The 22,343-nt window shown below is 45.3% G+C and overlaps 1 protein-coding gene across 1 annotated transcript in view; it reads right to left on the bottom strand.

Annotated features, from left to right (window-relative positions):
• Positions 1-4,402: 4,402 nt before the first annotated feature.
• DDX20 (DEAD-box helicase 20) overlaps positions 4,403-22,343 on the bottom strand; it is a gene marked incomplete at its 5' end in the record, with an annotated part of 66,453 nt that continues 48,512 nt past the window's right edge. The window contains one exon of the mRNA XM_082248472.1: positions 4,403-5,735. Within this exon, the coding sequence (XP_082104598.1) occupies positions 4,570-5,735 (1,166 nt within the window). The 3' untranslated portion in view covers positions 4,403-4,569. The remainder of the gene's footprint in view (positions 5,736-22,343) is intronic.

The raw sequence follows: 22,343 nt of genomic DNA on the forward strand, positions 1-22,343 counted from the left end.
CCATCGAATCTGGCTCTCCTCACCTTGAATTCAGCGAGCGTTGTGTTCTTGTATTTTCCATCTCCATGCAGCTTAACCACTTGCCGACCGCCGCACGACTATCTACGCCGGCGGTCAGCCCCTCACAGGCAAACTGACGTAGGTCTACGTCGCTTGCTTGTGAGGGTCTAGGGAGCGAGCGCGCGCCCCCGGAGGCGCGCGCCCACGTGGTCACGGACCCCCCCGCGCGTGTGACCGGTGGACCTGATGTCCGCCGGCCACTCTGCGATCGGCGGGGGAGAGGGAGAAAGTCAGGCGGCTTGTGTAAACAAGCTGCCTGTCATTCTCCCCTGTGTATGAGAGATGATCATACGGTTCTACTATGTAGAACCGTTGATCACCGTTCATACAGCTGAAGCCACAGCCAATCACAGTAGAAAGCACGCCCCTAGGGACACACACAGCCCCTCCCTCTCAAATAAAGTTAACCCCTTCACTACCAGTGTATTTTTACAGTATCAGTGCATATATATAGCACTGATTACTGTAGAAATGTCACTGGTAACCCCAAAAGTGTCAAAAATGTCAGTCAAGGGTCCGATCTGTCCGCCGCAATGTCGCAGTAACGCAAAAAAAAAAAAAAAAAATCGCAGATCGCCGCCATTACGCGTTAAAAAAAACAAAAATGACAAAAATCTTTCCCTTTGTTAGTAAACGCGATAACTTTTGCGCAAACCAATCAAAATACGCTTTTTGCGATTTTTTTTTACCAAACATAGGTAGCATAAAACAAATTGGCCGAAAATGTTAAAAAATTTTGATTTTTACATTTTTTTGGGGGGGAATTTCATATAAAAAAATGTGAAAAATATTGCTATTTTTGCAAAATTGACGCTCTTTTTTTGTTTATAGCGCATGATCAAAAAAATCGCACAGGTGATCAAATACCACCAAAAGAAAACTGTTTGTGGGAAAAAAAGGACGTCAAATTCGTTTAGGTACAGCGTCGCACGACCGCGCAATTGTCCGTTAAAGTCACGCAGTGCCGAATCGCAAAATACCCCCTGGTCTTTCAGCAGCCAAATCCTCCGGGGCTTAAGTGGTTAAGGAAGTGTTCTCTTAGTTTTGCCGGAGCTAGACTAGAATTGCTCAACTTGGCATTGCAAATCATGCAGTTAGGACGCTGACTCCCATCACGTTCCTTTATACATGTGAATCCATATTGTACATATTCGTCCGACCACTTTCTTTTTTTGCTCGACATAGTATGAAGGGATTAATATTAAGAAAAAAAATCACACGACGTACCATCACGACAGTTACAATTCGACTACTGCGCGCACCAAATTCCCTGCAGCACAGATATTCCAAGCGATGTTGCGTGCTCACCTGCAGCCAATGAGTGGGGCATGTCATCACGAATCATGAGTTGGGTGTGTGTCTTGACCTCCGCCGAACCCGCGAGACTGACTCACCGAACCCCTGGGGTTCGATCGAACCCAGGTTAAGAACCACTGTTTTAGGAGTAAAGAAATTTTGAATGCTTAAGCTGGAGAAGAGCTCAAAGTACTTAACCCCTTAGCGCCAACAGAAGGCAAATACGGGGCTTCGGCTTTAGGGGGTTATACCGGGGTGATGTCTGCAGCTAGAGGCATCACCCTAGTACCGTTGTTTAGAGCCGACGGTCGGCTTTCTTGTAATGACAATTGATGCGGCTCATCGGGGAGCAGGAGGGGGGGAAAAAATAAAAAAATGTAATTTAATTTTAAAAAAAAGCAAAAATTTAAAGCGCCCCATCCCTTTGTGCTTTCGTGCAGAAGCAAGTCACACCCGCATATGTAAACGGTGTTCAAACCACACGTGAGGTATCGCCGCGATCGTTCAAGCGAGAGCAACAGTTCTAGCACAAGACCTCCTCTGTAACTCTAAACAGGTAACGGTTAAATATTTTTAAAGCATTGCCTATGGAGATTTTTTAAGTACCGAAGTTTGCTGCCATTCCACGAGTGTGCGCAATTTTACAGCATGACATGCTCTGTATCTATTTACTCAGTAGAACATCAGCTTTAACATTATACTAAAAAATTGGGCTAACTTTATTGTTTTTCTTTTTTTTTTTAATTCATGAAAGTGTATTTCTTCCTTAAAAAATTGCATTTGAAAGACCACTTCGCAAATACCGTATGACATAAAATATTGCAACGATCGCCACTTTAAAAAAATTATACATAATGTTTGGAGTTCTAAGTAATTTTCTAGCAAAAAATACTGATTTTAACTTGTAAGCAAACAATGTCCGAAAAAGACTTAGGTTCCAAGGGGTTAAATATAAAATAAAAATATTTACCTCCATCATCACTTAACCAAATCCAATTATTCTCTCCCCATAGAATTAAATCCCCTTTTACACGATCGGACTGATTAGGTGGAACTGATCGGGCCACCCATTCTACTCTATGGGGAGGCAGATGTCAGCGGAGATGTGTCCGCTGACACCAGTCTGTCATCCGATCGGATCCGCCTAAAACAGACGGATGGTGATACGTTTGCCATCCGTCCAGTGGGTCGGATCGGATGAAAAACAGACATGCTGTCCATTTTCATCCGATCTCCCGATAGAGGAAAGTGGGACACTGACAGGTCCGTCTCTGCACAGTGTCATCCGCCTGCTCAGCGGGGATCAACGGAGCGATCCCTGCTGAGCTAGCGGAGTTGGCAGAGTGAATCCACCCCGTGAGAAAGGGGCCTAAGAACCAAACCAGGCTCACAGAGGGGAAGGGGTTGCTTGAATAAGCCGTCAAAGTGAAAGTGTAGCTGGAAAGCAGAAGTTACTTTGTCAAAGTCTTTCTACATATTGGTGGTCACACACCTCAGACTTTAAAGCAATGTCAGACCCCAGGACTGGCTACACAGAAAACGGAATGTTACAGTAAACAATGGTTATGATAAATGTTTGAAGTAAATTTTAGAACATTAGACTTGCTTAACCACTTGCCGACTGCCTAACGCCGATCTACGTCGGCAGTCAGCCCCTCACAGGCAAAGTGACGTAGGGCTACGTCACTAGCTTGTGAGGGTCTAGGGAGCGAGCGCGCGCCCCCGGAGGCGCGCTCCCGCTCCCGCGTGGTCACGGACCCCCCCGCGCGTGTGGCCAGCGGACCCGATGTCCGCCGGTCACTCGGCGATCGGCGGGGGAGAGGGAGAATGTCAGGCAGCTTGTGTAAACAAGCCACCTGTCATTCTCCTCGCTGTAAAGACACTGATCAAACGGATCTAGTATGTAGATCCGTTGATCAGTGTCCTTACAGCTCAAGCCCCAGCCAATCACAGTAGAAAGCACGCCCCTAGGGATACACACAGCCCCTCCCTCCCAAATAAAGTTAACCCCTTCACAACCAGTGTATTTTTACAGTAACAGTGCATATGTATAGCACTGATTACTGTAGAAATGTCACTGGTAACCCCAAAAGTGTCACAAATGTCAGTCAAGGGTCCGATCTGTCCGCCCCAATGTCGCAGTACCGCAAAAAAAAATCGCAGATCGCCGCCATTACGCGTTAAAAAAAACAACAACAAAAATGACAAAAATCTTTCCCTTTGTTAGTAAACGCGATAACTTTTGCGCAAACCAATCAAAATACGCTTTTTGCGATTTTTTTTACCAAACATATGTAGCATAAAACAAATTGGCCGAAAATTTTAAAAAAATTTGATTTTTACTTTTTTTTTTGGGGGAATTTCATATAAAAAAATGTGAAAAATATTGTTATTTTTGCAAAATTGACGCTCTTTTTTTGTTTATAGCGCGTGATCAAAAAATCGCACAGGTGATCAAATACCACCAAAAGAAAGCTCTGTTTGTGGGAAAAAAAGGACGTCAAATTCGGTTTAGGTACAGCGTCGCACGACCGCGCAATCGTCCGTTAAAGTCACGCAGTGCCGAATCGCAAAATACCCCCTGGTCAGGAAGGGGGTAAAATCTTCCGGGGCTTAAGTGGTTAAGGAACTCAAAGAATCAATATAACTGATAACTTATGTAACTTGTTTTGAAAGATATATAGATAGTGAATGAGACATAGAAATTCATGGCAGAAAGCCTTAGAGCTCTATTGGTGGGAGAGAATTATATAAAATATAATGAAGGTGGTGATAATTCAGAGAGTATACATGCATGTTTAGCACATAGTGTAAGAAAAAAATAAATCTTAGCATATGGATAGTTTCTTAATGACAAACTGCTGCCTAGTGCCTAAGAGGACCTGAAAACTACCAAGCTGAGATATTTGTGACTGTACATCATCTGCATTTTAGGGCGTTTGAAAGCATGGGAGAGCAGAGTTTCATTACTATATAATGCCCATATATTTGATATTGAATACCTTGTAAAGCAGATCGAACGTTAACCTTTAAATACATTTATCAGCCTAATTATGCACAGGTAAATGGACAAAACCATTTATTCAGCAAAAATACATATATGAACACACACCAATATATACATATTCCAAGTACAAAGAATTAACTGTTGAACAGTAGCTAGGAAAAAATAGTCCATTATAAAAATGGTTTGTTTACCTTGGCAACAAGTAATCATGGCTTTAGCATTTCATGAAGGTAGACAGAGTGCATGCGATAGGCAGACATCCAGTTGGAGCATTTGTAAAATTTCCTGTAATAGGAACTAGAAATCGCAGAGTGGTATGTTTGCCATGCTTGATAATATGATCGCCAATAGTCAGCATAGCTCATTGTGCCATATGGAAACCCAGATGGATTTCTATAGTCCAGCTGGTACATATCACCCTGAATTTCCTGGCAAAGCTCATTTCTCGAAATATGGGTTACTTTTTTGCTGCGTTTTCTAGGCTTTATTACATTACTGAAAACAGGCTCCTCAACATAATGAGTTTTAGCTTTGACTAAGGTTGACTGCTGCACCTCCTCTAGGGACATGTTCAAACCTTTTACATTTAATTTGCCAACATCAGCTCCATCTGTCCTTTCAGTAAAGAGGTCTGGGCAAGAACTTGAAAGTTCCATAGACCTCAAATTTCCTTGTGAACAAGTAGATTCTTCACTATCACTCTCTGATAAAGAACTGGAAGAAATACTTTCAATCTTCTCATCTGAATTCCCACTACAGTCATGTATTTCAGAGGTGCTAGCAGTGTCTGAATGCACCACCATATTACTTTCTTTTTTAAGGGTTTCAGCTGTTTGAGTGTTTATATGGCTTCCACTACCTGTGTACACACGTATGACTTCTACATGTTTTTCAAGTCCTTCTTTAATAAACTGCTCGTAGTCTTCAACAAGTTCAGCAAAGGACGATGTGCAAACCACAGGACGCTTGAATGATGACAAGCTTGGGATTTTAGGTAATGAACTTTCAAGCATGTCCTGAACTCCATTGTCAATTCCCACATTCTCCACTGTTTCTGTAGGCTTGCCAGTATCTTTTGGTTTCTTTGGTAAACTAGAAGTCTCTAGATTTGGCAGGCCCTCAGAACTGGCTCCCTCTGTAGTCTTCTTTTTGACAGCCTTTTTAGGCTTACGTTGAACAGCTTTTGAACCAGTTTTGTTCATGGAGTGTTCTGGATAAGGATTTTTATCAAGATTAGTTTTTACCACATTATCTTCTTTGGCTTCTACAGGTATACCGCTACATGCAGTTAAAAGATCAGACGTAGCCTTCACTGGAGTCACTTCAATATCCCAGTCACAGGCCTCCTCCATCAGTCCATCAGGAATTGGTTCTGTACAAGAAGAATATTTAGGTTATACTTAAGTGAAATTAAGGGTAGCCCCCAAGCTAAGTGTATGGATCTGTACAAGATTATTTATGTTTCATTGAGTGAAATTAAGTATAGTCCCTAAGCAAAGTATTTTCAAATGTATAAATATAAAATAAAACTTTGCGCTCAGTGAAAAGGTTCAGAAATAGCAGCACTCAAAACGTCAAAATACAAGATAAAGAATAAGTTAAAAAAAAGGTGCACTATCCCTCCTATAACCGCTTGCCGACCGCCGCAAGTACATATACTGTGGCGGTCAGCCCCTCACAGGCAAAGTGACGTATGGGTACGTCTCTAGCCTGTGAAGCTCTGGGGAGCGAGCGCGCGCTGCCGGAGGCGCACTCCCGCGTGGTCACGGACTCCGCGCATGTGCCCGGCGGACCCGATGTCCGCGGGGCACTTGCGTTCGTCCGTTAGAGCGGGAGAAAGGCAGGCGGCTGATGTAAACAAGCCGCCTGTCATTCTCCCCTGTGTATGAACAGTGATCATACAGTTCTACTATGCAGGACTGTTGATCACTGTTCCTACACATCAAGCCACAGCCAATCACAGTTAGAATCACGCCCCTAGGGACACACACAACCCCTCCCTCTCAAAAAAAAGTTAACCCCTTCACTGCCAGTGTCATTTTACAGTAACAGTGCATATGTATAGCACTGATTACTGTAATAATGTCACTGGTAACCCCAAAAGTGTCAAAAATGTCAGTCAAGGGTCCGATCTGTCCGCCGCTATGTCGCAGACCCGGAAAAAAAAAAAAAAAAAAAAAAAAACACAACAGAAAATTACAAAAATCTTTCCCTTAGTAAACGCAATAGCTTTTGCACAAACCAATCAAAATACGCTTTTTGCGATTTTTTTTACCAAAAATATGTAGCATAAAACAAAATTGGCCGAAAATGTTAAAAAATTTTGTTTACATTTTTTTTTGGGAATTTCATATAAAAAAATGTGAAAAATATTATTTTTCCAAAATGTACGCTTTTTGTTTATAGCGCATGATCAAAAAAAATCGCACAAATGATCAAATACCACCAAAAGAAAGCTCTGTTTGTGGGAAAAAAAGGACGTCAAATTCATTTAGGTACAGCGTCACACAACCGCGCATTATTTCGAAAAATGTGTGATGAATAATGAACCATATATCAAACTGGAAAAATCGGAATAAACCAAGCTCATTTATGAATAAGTCCAGTGTGACCACTAATAATACACTCTAAACAAGTCATGTGAGAAAATCCACTTCAGTCACGATACTTCCGTATCCCCACATCCCCAAGTGCACAGGCTTTTCATAAAAAAAAATTAACTGAATTATGCTTGGAATGGTACATATGCAGTGTTATGAGGAGCTGTGATATATACTACCACATATGCTGAAGACCTCCTATAATTTAGAGTTCATCTGTTTTTGAGAAGAAGCCTGTGCACTTGGTGGTGTGAGAGCACTGAAGCGTCACGTGACTGAAGTGGATTTTCTAATATCACATTATTTAGAATGGTTCATATTTGAACAGTCTGTTCATATTTTCCTAAATAATCCTTTTTGATAAACTATATGGCTCATTCATCACATATGTTTTAAAATAATTTGATATATGGTTCAAGATTCATTATTGATTTAGTAGTCCCTATTATATATGCTCTTAAAAGGGATAGTGCGCCTATTTTTAACTTTAGACCAATACCAAATTGTTACTCACATTTGTAAGATACTGAAGCTAAACATATGTACTATGAATGGAAAGGTGTTTACATCTCAGTAGTACATTTTTTGAATAGGAGTCTACATGTCTACTCCCACCACAAATCACTAAATAAGATTTTGTAAAAATAGAATTTTTGTAAGAACTGTAAAATTATTTTCTCTGAGTCCTCAGACAGTCGCTGCCCACTCATACAATCTGCACGTCGGGGTATTGGCCTTCTCCACAGGAGTAAGCTAGACAGAAGATTTTGTTAGAATATTCACAAAAACTTTGTATACACACACCTACAGGAGGCTGTCCCTTCTGGTCAATACCCCCAGCTAGCTCCATTCCCAATTCAGTTTGGTAGCAAGCAGTATAGAGATCCATGAACCCCAAAAGAGGGGTGGGGGGTGGCGACTGTCAGAGGACTCAGAGAAAATAATTTTACGGTAAGTTCTTACTATGTCCTCTGACAGTCACCACCCACTCATACAATCTGTACGTCTGGGACGTCCCAAAGCAGTGTAGATGTGAGGGGTGGGAAAACGTAACCGTCAAAAAAGGCAACGCAGCACCCAGGTCAGAGAAAAGAACCTTTTCTGAACCAGAAAGGTAAAACAATGGGCAACAAGAAAGCTCAACAGGAGCGAAAGCCCAGGAAAACAAACCAAAAAGGGAAACCCCCCAACAGGAGACAGGCCAAAACTACCCCGTCTCCCCTAAGGCACTGCCGCTCTCAAAACTTTGCGGCCAAAAGAGGCATCCGCTGATGCCAAGACATCAAGTTTGTAAAATATTGTAAAGGTATGCACGGACGACCAGGTCGCCGCTTTGCACACCTGAGTCACCGACGCCTGATGGCGGAAAGCCCAAGACACACTAATCGCCCTGGTAGAGTGCGCTGTGACAGGGAAAGGTGGAACCTAATCCCTAATCGAATAGACCTGCACAATCGTCTGCCTGATCCATTTTGAAATGGTTGCCGCAGACGCAGCCATACCCTTCCAAGGTCCCTCAGGAAGGATAAAAAGAGAATCCGACGTTCTGAAGGATTCAGTAGACGACAGGTAAACCCTGATCGCCCGGACCACATCCAAGGAATGCCAAGGCAAACTCCTTAGGATGCTTAGGCTTCGCACACAGCGAAGGTAAGACAATGTCCTCATTGAGATGGAAGTCCAAAACCACCTTTGGAAGAAAGGACTGTTTAGGTCGCAAGACCACTTTATCCCTATGAACAACCAAATAGGGAGAGCGGTGAGACAGGGCCGCCAACTCCGACACTCTGCGAGCAGATGTGATCGCCACCAGAAAGGCAACTTTCCGTGACAGCACCGGCAGAGGAATCTCCCGGATGTTCTCAAAGGGAGGACGTTGCAAAACGGAGAGAACCAAATTCAAGTCCCAAGGGGGCAAGGGTGCCCTCCTAGGGGGAGCCAGATGATGCACCCCTTGAATGAAGGTGCGAATCAAGGAATTTGACGCCAAGGGGGGCTGAAAGAATGGCCAGCGCAGACAACTGGCCCTTAATAGTGGTCAGCGCAAGACGCTGCTCCACACCAGTTTGCAGGAAAGCCAACACTCTCACCACTGAAAAGGAGCGTGGATGGAAGCCCTGCGACTCGCACCAGGTGAAATAAGCCTTCCAGGAACGATAATAAATCTTACCTGAGGAGGCCTTCCTGGCCTTGAGCAAAGTAGTAATGACCACCGAGAGACCTCTGTCTCTCAAGACCTGGCTTTCAACAGCCACGCCGTCAAAGCCAGCGACTGTAAAGCAGGATAGAAGATGGGCCCTTGAGACAGAAGATCGTCTCTTAGCGGGAGCCGCCAGGGAGGCTCGACGACCAGTTGCATGATGTCCGCGTACCAAGACCGGCGCGGCCAGTCTGGGGCCACCAGAATCACCAACCTCGGTTCTGAAACCAACCTGTGAAGGAATCTGGACAACAACTGAATCGGGGGAAAGGCATAAATCAGCCGATAACGATTCCAAGGCACCACCAACCCGTCCGAGGCGTCCGCCAGAGGGTCACGCGTTCGTGCCACGAACCTTCCCACCTTGTTGTTGAGACGAGATGCAAACAGATCCACGTCCGGGGATCCCCACAGCGCACACAGCATCTGAGGGACCATTCCCCTTGGTGCAGGGTCTGGCGACTCAGATAGTCCGCCTGCCAGTTCTCCACACCTGGAATGTGAACTGCCGAAATCGCCGGGACCTGCGTTTCGGCCCAGGACAGAATCTCGGCCACTTCCCTGGTGCCCCCTTGGTGATTGATGTAAGCCACCGCAGTTGCGTGTTACGTCTGCACACTCACTTGGCAGCCACGAAGACGATACGACCAACAGAGCAAACAGAGCCGATTGCCCGCAGTTCCAAGACATTTATCGGCAGGGAGGATTCCCCCTCTGACCAAGTGCCCTGGGCAGACAACTTGCCCAGAACTCCACCCCAGCCCAACAGACTGGCATCCGTGGTGACCACAGTCCATAGCAACGGATGAAAGGGCTTGCCTTCCTTCAGAGCTGGAGACTGGAGCCACCACAGGAGATCCAATCTGACTTGGGGGCTCAAAGTAACCCTCCTTTCCAAGGACTGAGGATGCCTGTCCCACCGGACCAGAATCTCCGCTTGAAGACATCTCGTGTGAAACTGTGCAAATGGGATCGCCTCGAAAGCCGACACCATCAAGCCCAGGGACCGCATGCAGGTCCGAAGCGAGGAGAACTCATTGTCCCTGAGGGACCTGACCTCGTCCTGCAGGATCCGGAGCTTGTCCTCCAGAAGAAAGACCTTCGCCTGGGCGGAGTCCAGAATCATCCCCAGGTAAGGGAGGCGAACAGAAGGGGACAAAGTCGACTTCTGAAAATTGATGGTCCACCCAAACTCCTGGAGCGTCTGAACCGTGATTGACAGATCGCGCAACAGAGTGGCACTGGAACTCGACCTCAATAGGAGATCGTCCAGGTAACCGAGGATAGCAATCCCCTGCACCCGCAACAAAGCTAGAACAGGAGCCAAAACTTTGGTAAAAACCATTGGAGCCGAAGCAAGGTTGAAAGGCAACGCCACAAACTGATAGTGCTCCTCCGCTATCGCGAATCGGAGGTACCTCCGATGATCCTCGTAAATAGGGATGTGTAGATACGCATCCTTGCGGTCAATGGAAGCCAGGAAATCCCCTGGACTCAGGGATACCTACCACCGACCGGAGGGACTCCATTCGGAACTTCTGAACCCGCACAAAGTGGTTTAAAACTTCAAGTCCAGAATCGGACGCACCTTGCCCTCCTTTCTGGGCACTGTGAACAGATTTGAGTAAAAACCCCAAAACCTGCCCCGCTGTGGAACCGGGACAACCACCCCTTAAGGAGATCCTGAACCGCCCGATGAAGATCTCAGAAACGATCTGGGGTTCAATGAAGATTTGAGGGAAAGAATCTGTCTGCTGGGCGTGATCAAAACTCGATCTTGTACCCTGACCGAATGAGTTCTTGAACCCACCTGTCCTGAATCTTAGCCAGCCAAGGTTCGGGAAAATAGCGCAGACGTCCCCCCACCCCTGAAACGGGTGAGGGCGCCCCTTCAGGTCGAAGCGGACTGAGCCGATGTGCCAGTGTGGGCGGCTTTGGCTTGCCCGCCCAAGGCTTCTTCTGTCCACTAGAGGCCTTGAAGGACTTACCTTTGTCTTGTGCCTTGAAGGCATGAAAGGACCCCTGGTTGGGTTTGAAGGAGGGACCCCGCTTGCCGCAGAAAGATTTTCCACTGGACACCTGGGGCAACAGTGTGCTCTTGCCCCCAGTGATCCCCTTGACCAGTTCATCCAGAGAGTCCCCAGAAAGACGACTCCCCGCATAAGGGATGTCAGACACTGTCTTCTTGGAAGATTGGTCGGCCGACCAGCTTTTTAACCCCAACGATGCGACGAATCGCAACTGCGACCGCTGAAAGTCGTGCGACTAAAGGGGCCTCATCTAAGGCCGCGTCACGCAGGTATAAAACAGCCTGACTCATTTGATCCACCATCTCCAGAGCAGCAAGAGAGGCAGCGTCAGCAATCAGAGTGCGCTTAAGCGCCTTGGCCCACTCCGCAACAGCCTGAGAGAAAATTACCGCAGCGAACACAGGTTTCAGCAAGGAACCCGCTACTAGATAGATGTGGTGGGAAAGAGTTTCCACCCGCTTATCCGCCGGGTCTTTAAACACCGGAGAATCCTCCGCGGGCATCAAAGTGGCCTTATTTAACCTGGACCCAGTGTGGTCCACCTTATGGGCCGCAGTCCAGCGAGAATCCACCGGATCCGTAAAGGGATAACGGTACTGAAATCTCTTTGGCACCACAAAATTAGGTTTTAAATGGCGCCATTGTTCATTCACGGTTTCGTGAAACTCTGCAGGACAAGGAAAAACCTGACCCGATTTTTGGGCTTTGCTATGGGAAAAGCTCTGAGAAAATGGCCGCTGACCACATAAGGACATTTTGCTCACACTAAAGATGGCGCCCGATCGGCGCCAACAGCATAGTAGAAAATGGCTGCTGCCCTCACTATGGGGCCAAACAGCCTGCCCACACCTAAAATGGCGGCCATCCGGTTTCGCGCCGATTGCCACCCCCACACACCATGTACTGTACCCCAAATAGTTGCACAAGCACCTCAGGGACATAGGAGACCCCCGCAACCCCCCATACAGCGGTGGAACCGCCACAGCACCCCTGCAGGGACCGGGAAGGGACACGCAGGGACCGGGAAGGGACACACAGGGACCGCACCTACAGACATGAGGGGGACATCACAGAACCCATACCGAACTGCCATCCCCATAAAACAGAGGGCCCACATACACACCCCGACAGACAATGCCAGAGACAGAGGGGTAGCATGGTACTCCCCGGTCCAGCGAAAACGTGGGTACCGCTCTGTGACAGGAAGCCTCCCACTCTGGGTGGTGGGGCTGTCAGCCAAAGGGGACGCTAGCAACACGCGGGCGTACCGCAGTTGAGACATCCCGGCGAAGATAGCAACTTCGCAGGCTCGACCCTGAGGACAGGGACATTGTCGTTTGCGAGGCCTGGGCGTACCAATAACCTGCCAACGCTCGATGGCAGGCTGGGATTCCGTAAAGCTCTAGAATAAACAGTGCGATTCCCAGCTCCGCAAACGCTGTAATCTTCTGAAGTCCGACTAACTAAGCGCAGGAACAATTAAAAAGCTGTCTTTTAAAAGAAAAATACTTTTCTAGAGAGAAAAAATAAAAAGAAAAAAGTCTGGGACCGCAGCCCCAGCCATGGAAAAGCCAGCCTACTCCTAAGCTAGGCAGCAGCAAACTGAATTGGGAATGGAGCTAGTTGGGGGTATTGACCAGAAGGGACAGCCCACTGTAGGTGTGTCTATACAAGGTTTTTGTGAATATTCTAACAAAATCTTCTGCCTAGCTTACTCCTATGGAGAAGGCCAATACCCAGACGTGCAGATTGTATGAGTGGGCGGCGACTGTCAGAGGACACAAGAGAAATATTTTTCTTCCGTTGAGGGACAAGGGAATGGGAATGCAGTCATTCTTAAATATTTGGGTTATATGGCCATCTTCAGAAGGTTTACACACTGGCAAAAAAAATTTAAGCCAACCCCCATATGACCCTGCCTCCAACTGTCATACCTTTTGTGAGCAAGCAGCACGCAAGTAAAAAAAGTGGGATTTTTGACTTACCGTAAAATCAAATTTTCTGCAGGTTCAATGACGGACAAAGCTCACAGGAAAAGCTTGACTACGCCTATGGGCAGTCCCAGGGGGTATACACCAACAATCAGCTATAGGCACTCAGTTTTGTTGCAAGCAGCGTCAGAAGAAAGCCAAGTCCACAGAGGGGTGGGTGCTGTGTCCGTCAATGAACATCAGAGAAATGGTTTTTACGGTAAGTCAAAAAGCTGGACTTTGTACTTTGCACCAAATCCTTTTCTCTGAGGTTCATTGACAGATGCAGCACCATATCTTCTTGACCAGTGGGTTTACTGCCCCCTACAGGAGTAGGACACTAGGCAGGAAAAAGCTTTACAACGCCTATGGGGCTGTCCCTGCAGGCATATCCCACACACTCTGCTATAGCCTTCAGTTTTATTGAAAGCAGTGTTTTAGAAGACCACAACCCCATTCCACACATAATAGAGGGGCGGAGGCTGCATCTGTCAAACTTCAAAGAAAAGGATTTTATGGTAAGAGATCCAGTTTTCTCTATCGTTCATTGACAGACGCAGCTCCATTATCTTCTTGACCAGTGGGACGTTCCAAAAGCAGTATTTGCATGAGGGGTGGGAAAAAAATGCAAGAAAAAAGGTAATTCCCCAAGGGCTAACCTTAGCCAACCAGGTAACATGGAGCTCAACCAGGAACAACTGGAGCTCACCCAAGAAAAACAAAAACAAACATACACCCTCAAAAGAGAAAAAATTTCCCCTTTTAAAGAGCAGCCTGCAAAACCTAGCGGCCAAAAGAGGCATCCGAAGATGCCAACACATCTACTTTTTAGGAATTTGTAAAAGTGTGCACCAACGACCAAGTTGCCGCCTTGCAAACTTGCATCACTGATGCCTGATGAGGAAAAAACCCAAGAGGCACTCAGCGCTCTAGTAGAATGCGCCTTCATAGGGAAAGGAAGAACCTGACCCTTGCTTGTAGTTCGCCAGGAACTCTAAAAGAAATTGTGAAAAAAAAGAAAAAAACAAGGATCCCAAAATTAAACAGCTAAGACTGAAGTCCCAACCGGGAACTAGGTCTTACTCCTAAACTAGGCAGAAAAACTGAGGGCTATAGAAGAGTGTGTGGGGTTATGCCTGCAGGGACAGCCCCATAGGCGTGGTAAAGCTTTTTCCTGCCTAGTTTCCTACTCCTATAGGGGGCAGTATAATCCACTGGTCAAGGAGATATGGAGGTACGTCTGTCAATGAACGATGGAGAAATACCATTTTCTCTTTCGTTCATTGACGGACAGCTCCTGATTCTTCTTAACCATTGGGACGTCCCAAAGCAATAGTAAGTCTGACTTCCTAAAAGACTCCGTAGCTGCCAGGTACACCCTGATTGCCCGAACCACATACAGGGAATGCAGAGCAGAGAAATTTCCTTAGGATGATGTTTAGGCCTGAGACATAGGTAAGGCAACACAATGTCTCCATTAAAATGGAAATCAGAGACAACCTTTGAAAGGAACAACGGTCAGGGAAGAAGAACCACCTTAGCTTTGTAAACCAACAGATAAGGTGAATGACAAAACAACGCCGCCACCTCGGACACCCTGCACGCAGTAGTAATAGCCACCAAAAAGGCCACCACCTGGGACAACATAAGTAGGGAAAACGCCTGAAATTTACAAAGGGAGATTCCTGGATAACTGACAACAACAATTTGAGAACCCACTGCAGGAATAGAGACCACACTGGAGGAACCAGTGTCAAGCATCTGGATAAAGGTACATACCAAGGAAAGAGTGGCCAATGGACTTTGAAAAGAAAAACCACCAAGGCCAAAACCTGGCCCTTGATGGTACACAAGGCCAGGCACTGCTCAATCTCTCCCCCCCCCCCCCCCCCCCCGTTGGAGGAAAACAAAGATTAGAGCTACCGAAAAAAAGTGAGGGTGAACCCCAAAAGACTCACACCACGCAACCTACATCTTCCAAATACGATGGTAGATCTTCCTAGAGGTAGTTTTTCTAACCATTAACAACGTAGGAATCACCTGATTCAGACAAACCTCTATTCCTCAGCACCTGGCTTTCAACAGACAAGCCGTTAAAACCAGCGGCTGTAAAGCAGGATGGAAGATTGGTCATTGAGACAGCAGCTCTTCCCTGAGAGGAAGACTCCAAGGAGCATCGGCGACCAGCCATACCAGAACGGCGTACGAAGACCAGCGAGGGCAGCCTGGAGCCACCAGAAATTCCCTTGCTGCCTTGACCCTGCACAGGAGTCTTGGCAGAAGTTTGAGAGGGGAAAAGGCATAAATCAGACAATACTGATGCCAAGGAGCCACTAATGCGTCTGCGGCCTCAGCCAGAGGATCCCGACCATGCCACAAACCTCTGTACCTTACATGGAATTTGTACAGCAGAAAGGCTGGAACTATCGTTCTACCCACCTTAGAATACCGGCTACTTACTGATCCGCCAGGACAGTTCTTGTGCCCCCATGGTGATCGACATAGGCCACGGCATTGTCCAATTGAATTTGTACCGGACACCCCTGATCATTGTCCAATGATCCAGACAAAGTCTGATAGCTCAGAGTTCCAGTACATTGATCGGCAGTCCGGACACTTCCCGAGTTCAGACCCCCTGAGCACAAACTCTGCCGAGGACGCCTCCCCACCCGGACAGGCTGTCATCCATGGTGACAACCGCCCAGTACAGGGGGAGAAGGATTTCCCTGTCGAAGTGCCGGAGAACGAAGCCACCTCTAGAGACTGTGGATTCTTGTCCCATTTCACCAGAATCTCTTTTTGAAGAGATCTCGTGTGGAACTGTGCAAAACGTAACTCCCTCGAAGGTAGACGCTATCAGGCCCAGCCCCGGGGGATTACCATCTGCTGGACAACAGAAGCTGAACTGCCTCCTGCAATTTCTGGAGTTTTTCCAGAGGAACAACACTCTGGCTGAGGCCGAATCCACCCAGATAGTCCAGTTTTGTGGACAGAACCAGAGCAGACTTCTGAAGGTTCACAATCCAACCAAACTCCCTCAGAGATCGCAGAGTCATTTCACAGACGATCGTCCAGGTACCCCAGTACCGCGTTCTCCCGCTGATGTAACAATGCTAGCTCCAGGGGCCAACACTTTGTGAAGACCCGAGGAGCAGAGGGGAAACCAAAGGGTAACGCCACACACTGATAATGCTCCTCGCCCACGGCAAAGCGGAGGAAGCGCTGTTGACTGGCACATATTGGAATGTGAAGGTAGGTGTCCTTGATGTCAATAGAAGCAAGAAAATCCCCCAAATGTAGGGATGCTACTACCATGCAAATGGACTCCATTTGGAACTTCTGTACCTGCACAAAGCAGTTTAGCGCCTTGAGGTTCAGAATTGGACGTGCCTTGCCTTCCTTTCAGGGAACTATAAACAGGTTTGAGTAAATCCCCTGAAAACATTCCGAAGCCAGAACAGGGACAATCACCCCATGAAGTAACAAGTCTTGCGGTGCCCCAAAGCGAACCCAGTAAGGGATCTGGGGACAAGTGCAGGTTTAAAAGGGAAGAACCTTTCCGGAGGAAAAGATCAAAACTCAATCTTGTAGCCGAATCGAATTACTTTTTTTTTTTTAATTGTCCATTGAGATATATAAGAATGTAGTCATTTTTAGATGTCCAGAAAGTCTGAAAACCGTTCAGCTGAGGAATGGGCAACATTGAAGAGTGAAGCAAAGTTCAGTTTCCCTGAACATAGCACCCATACCCACTGATATAATCAAATCTCATAATTTCTTTCTGACCTTTTTCAAGTCCAATTTGCAAGCTTTTGGTAAAACAACAGCATAGTTTCTGTCACATGTACCAAAGCAAAATGTATTTTTTTTTTTAATTCCTATTTAGTGGGGACCAGGTCTTTTACTTTCAAATTCAAAAGGAAAAATTTAAAAATACACAATTCCTTTATATAACAACATGCTTGGGAGATGCCTTAAACCTGCACATTAAGTGGGACACCTTTCAGGGTATACTTCAGCAAATATTACAATTAAAAAAAAAAAACATTGCCGCTAAGTGAGAGATTGTGCCGGCGTCTGTTTGCAAATAAAGTCACCAGAAAATTCCAGGTGATGCCATTACCACAATGTTGCACAATATAAATTCAGTGTCAATCATAGAAACTGTCAGTAAAGCCAGAAAATCGGACATTTAGTTAGACATCCTTAATATTCACAGATACCAGGAAGTCTTTCTGATGAAGTAAAGCAATCACCAACCAGATAAGATTCCATCCTGAATTTCTGTACCTTCTAAAATGTGTTAAGACCCTGGAGGTCTAGAGTAGGCTGGACGTCTCAATTTGGCTTAGAAACACTAAATAAATTACAATAAATGTCAAGAGACTTCTCTTCTAGCACTGCAAAGAAAACTGCTCTTTTCTGTGGATTGGAAAATACCCTTAAGTAGAAGTAAATTTCCATTGATTGTTTGTACCTATACGTAAGCCTATAATAAGGCTTACCTTTAGGTACTGTAAAACCGTTTAGGAGATATTTACTGCATATGCTGCTGATGAAGTCATAGGCGCATGCGCTTTGAGGGAATGGCCACCCGTGCCATTTCTTCAGATCCCTGTGCCATGACCGGCGGGCTCCCACGAACATGCGTGGGAGTGTAGCCATGCGGCTCTTGCCAATCACACAGCCAGAATTTGCAGACCCGGATGGAAGACGGGCGAAGATGGATACAGCCTCCAGCAGTGACGAGGGCTTCATTTAAAGGCAAGTTTCACATTATGTGCTAGTATGCGATGCATACTAGCAGATTATGCCTTTAATTTGCAGGTCAGGGAGGAAAAAAAAAGCCAGCAGTTTACTTCCTCTTGTTCGCCATGTCTACATCGGCAGACCGCCGTTCTGTCTCCATGGGGAAGCGATCGCGGGTGCCTGGCGGACATCGCGTCCGTCGGAAATGCTAATTGGCTCCTCCCCTGGCCCATCGGTGTGTGCGCGCACCTCCGGCGGCACACGCGCCCCATCTATCCGCTACACTAAGCAACGTACAGATACATTGTTTCGCATAACAGAGCCAACCTGCCGCCGTAAAACTATGGCGGCTGGTCGGCAATTGGTTAAGATGGATATTTTCTTCCAAGGAAGAAAGATGCCACACTCACAGGCAGGACCCTCCCTCTAAAGTGAGAAACATACAAAGATCTTTAAAGTTTACAGTGTGGACACAAATGGCACACACAACAGTGTCCAATGTAAGAACACAAGTCAGCTGCAGGGGCAGTTCTCAATCTTTCCAGAGGTGAAGATCTTGAAGCCTTCAGAGGAAGTCAAGCATAGGTCCGATTAAAAGAATGACCAACAGAGAGATTCCCCCAAAACTTGGGAAAATGCAGAACCAGACTCCTAAGTGGACACATCCATTAGGAAAATTTTCACAGGATGAGGAAAAAAGGGAAGGAATAATTCCCACCCCAAACAGAATCTAGCAAACAGCAGAAATGTTTGGTCCAAAAAAAGTCCAGCTTTTTGTTCACCCAAATTCCAGATTCTCTACACTTAGTAGGAAGATTAATATAACAGCATGAGAAGGGGCACTACATGAAATGGAGTTCCCCAACAATTCACAATCACTAAGAAGTAAATGTGAAAAGAAGTTGCTATACTCAAGGAGAACAAGTGTTATTGTCCTTGGTTTACTAAGAACTGTAAGCATTTCACAATGGAAAAATAAGCACTGGGGTGGACATAAGAGTTCAAAATTACCTGAGTACACTGAAGAGTCAGGCTTTCCACAAAGCAGTAGGAACTGATGCTGGTCAATTTTGCAAGTCATGAAATCCCTAGAGTGACAGGGTTTGAATGGAGTCTAGCAAAAGTGCAACCAACTTCGACGGAAAAGCACTCCACTGTGGAGAGTAGTGTGAGAGCAACTGAAATTCCATTCTCAAAGACAGATTTTCTACCAGCAGCTATGAAAGATGTCTGATCCAAAGGATTGAAAAGCGAAACCTACAAAAAAGGGAAACCTGAGCATCCAAACTGAAAATATATAAAAGAAAAAAAACCCTAGGCACTCAAATGACAAGATCTTAACCCACAACTCCTCATATGCTCCTTTATATACACCATTCCACCAGAATCGAAAAATCATAAGCAAATGAATTTATTGAAATAAAATACAAATAAATTGTATTCAACAATAACATATCATACATATGGCAAAAAGGTAATAAATGAAAAATCCCATAAGTGTTTGTTTGCCAAGCTGTACGTCTATGAGCTCTATTGTCTCCTTCCAGACTGGGCATCTGGAAACAATGCCTAAACAAAAAGAGGGACGCAATGCAGCCACATATTGCAGTAATTTATTTACCAACACACATAAAAAAAAACAATACATACTGCATTCAAAAATCTGCAACAGAGGGTGCATGTATGAAAAAAAGCTTTGTCCTTACTGGCTATATCACACATAAGATGTAGGATCTGTGCAGCAATCGCCGGAGTGCTGGGTGACAGCCCATGCTGGTGATACCCAGGATCGCTGATATGCAAGTCGACACCACACTGACTCCTTCCAGCTTGAGTCACAACTGCAAAGAATCATGGGAACCTTTCCCGTAAACATTTAAACCAAATGTTCCTTAAACACACCCTGAGTGTGCCAGGCATGAAACCAAAGCTCCCTATGCATCTGAGCAGACATAATGCCAAGACACAAGTCAGACATTTGATCTAAGAACTCTAAGACAGAGGACTGTACTCAAGTTGGAGTGGTCTACTTTAAAAAATCTGATCCAATGTGACATGGATTTACAAATGTGAGTTACTGCCAACAGGAAATGCAAAAAGAGGGGGGGGGGGGAACCAGAACTCTAAGACTGTCACAAGGGGACACAAGTAATGGTAGAAAGGCTTTATTGAAAAAATTAAATAACACCAATAATACAAAAAAATACGACCACCACCTCCCAGATTAAAAATAAACAACGTTCTTATAAATAAAAAAAGACCAGGATTGGAAAAGCACAAATGGGTCGCTCTCTGCATTTACACGATCATTCAAATTGCATAAAGATGTCTGGTCAGTCTCAGATATAACCACTGAATAAGATATGCTAAAGGTTGTGTATCCTGTAAGGAAATTGCAGATTAGAGGCAGCAGCAGTTGTGGCACTAACAGTTCACCCTAGTGCTGATGCAAATAGAGCAAGGGAAATTCCACACAGTCACGGGACTGCATCAAACCTTCGGCTTTGATGATAAAAGGTATATTAAGGCGATAGGAGTACCATGGATACCGTGTAACCTCCCTTCAACAATGTGGTTTTGATCCAGTGGAGACCCCCCCCCCCCAGTTTCTTGCTGCCAACAGGGGACTGACAGTTAATGCAAATACCCCAAACAGGAAAGCCAACTCCCTGACAGAGATATCCCTAAGGTAAGATCATCAATCTGCTTGGTATTTTTTTTTAAGTGGATGCCTGGATCATCTTTAGTGGTCACAGACCACAAACTCCTTTTCAAAGGAAAAAAAAAGCCCTTTCACATAGTCAAGAGACAATGTAGTACTGTCCGTGATACTTTTTAAGTGTTCTTGCCTGTGGCAAGTACACTCACTATTCTTTCACATATATATTATTCTTATTATAGTGAAAGAATATGGGAAAATTTGGCACCCTAACTCCTCCCACAGTTTTTACACTACATAGACAAGTAATATACTGAAGCGAGCGGATCGTTCCCAACCGCATCACTATTACTTTTTGGAAGGTTTTGCCGAATGGTTTGCAAAATATCGTAATTTTTGTGGCGAAATTGGCCCCATAGGAATGAATGGCGGAATGTTCAAAACTAGAGTGGGGCCTGAAAATAGAGGATGAGCAAAGAAATCTTGCCACAATTTCTAAACTGCTGCCACTCCCTCCTTTTTAAGGCCACAAATGTTACATCAAAACGTTCGCCTATCCCTGCTGCCACTTAACATGTTTACATCTAAGCCATAGCCCTAATAGTTTTTACACTATGACCATTTGTTTCCAACTCATGCCGTCCATTGACATTCATTGAAACTGCACTCAAACCATCTCAAATGTCAAGGCCATTTTCTAACCTGTGACTGTGCCTTCAGTTTTAATGTTTCATAGACATACTATACAACAAAATGTCGGCCGGGGTCTTGCGATTCCTACGGTATAAGTCTCTAAGCTGTGAGATTTAGAGCTTTTACACTAGAGCCGTATGAAGATGGGCACCTCCAACTTTGGTAAGTTGCCCCATAAGAATGAATAGCGGAATGTGCTGGAATGTTCAAAACTAAACAGTTTGTTTCCAACTGCCAAAATTTCTTAACTGCTGCCACTCCCACACACACCACCACACACTGCTGCCACTCCGACACACACAGTTACTCCACCCACTCAAGCTGGAGACTACCGGTGGTGGCAAGAACACTTCACACAATTTCCCCGGAAAGTGTACGTTTTCTAGTTTTATTTGCAACATATAATTTTTCAGGAGAAGCTTTTGGGGTATGCCCCCTTCATCAAGGTCTAAGCAGTACTGATTCACAAACGTTTTAGCAGATTTTCCCCCATCGATCAAACTAAAAATGGATTATTCTAATAGACATGTCAACTTCCTAGACGCCACAGTATAGATCAGGGATGACAAGCTTCACACTTCTATATACAGTTCCAGTTTTTCACCCCCAACATACTAAAACGGGCCATCATACACAGCCAGGCCATCAGATACCACCGAATCTGTTCAGACCCAGAAGACAGAGAAAAATCTCAGAACACTAGCAGACTCCTTTTATAAGAAAGTTTACAAAGTCAAAACCATCAACGCCTGCATAAACACAGCCTTGAAAACCCCAAAGAGAAAATCTTCTCCAATACAAAGAGAAAAAAAAACAAATAACTGTGTACCTCTAGTCACCACATACAATCCAGCACAAGAAGGGATAAAAAAGATAATCAAATATTTACAACCCATCATAACAGAGGATGAAACTCTGCAAGGAGTATTCGAACAACCACCAATACTGGCTTTCAGACAACCACCCAGCAGGAAACTTCATTCCGATTATTAAGTCATAAATAATGGAAGCAAACCTGCAATAAAAAACGCTGCAAAATGTGCAACACGATCAATCTGTCTAAAAGTGTCACGCACACA

Source organism: Pelophylax lessonae, assembly GCF_965119305.1.
Source record: "Pelophylax lessonae genome assembly, chromosome: 2".
NCBI classification, from domain to species: domain Eukaryota; kingdom Metazoa; phylum Chordata; class Amphibia; order Anura; family Ranidae; genus Pelophylax; species Pelophylax lessonae.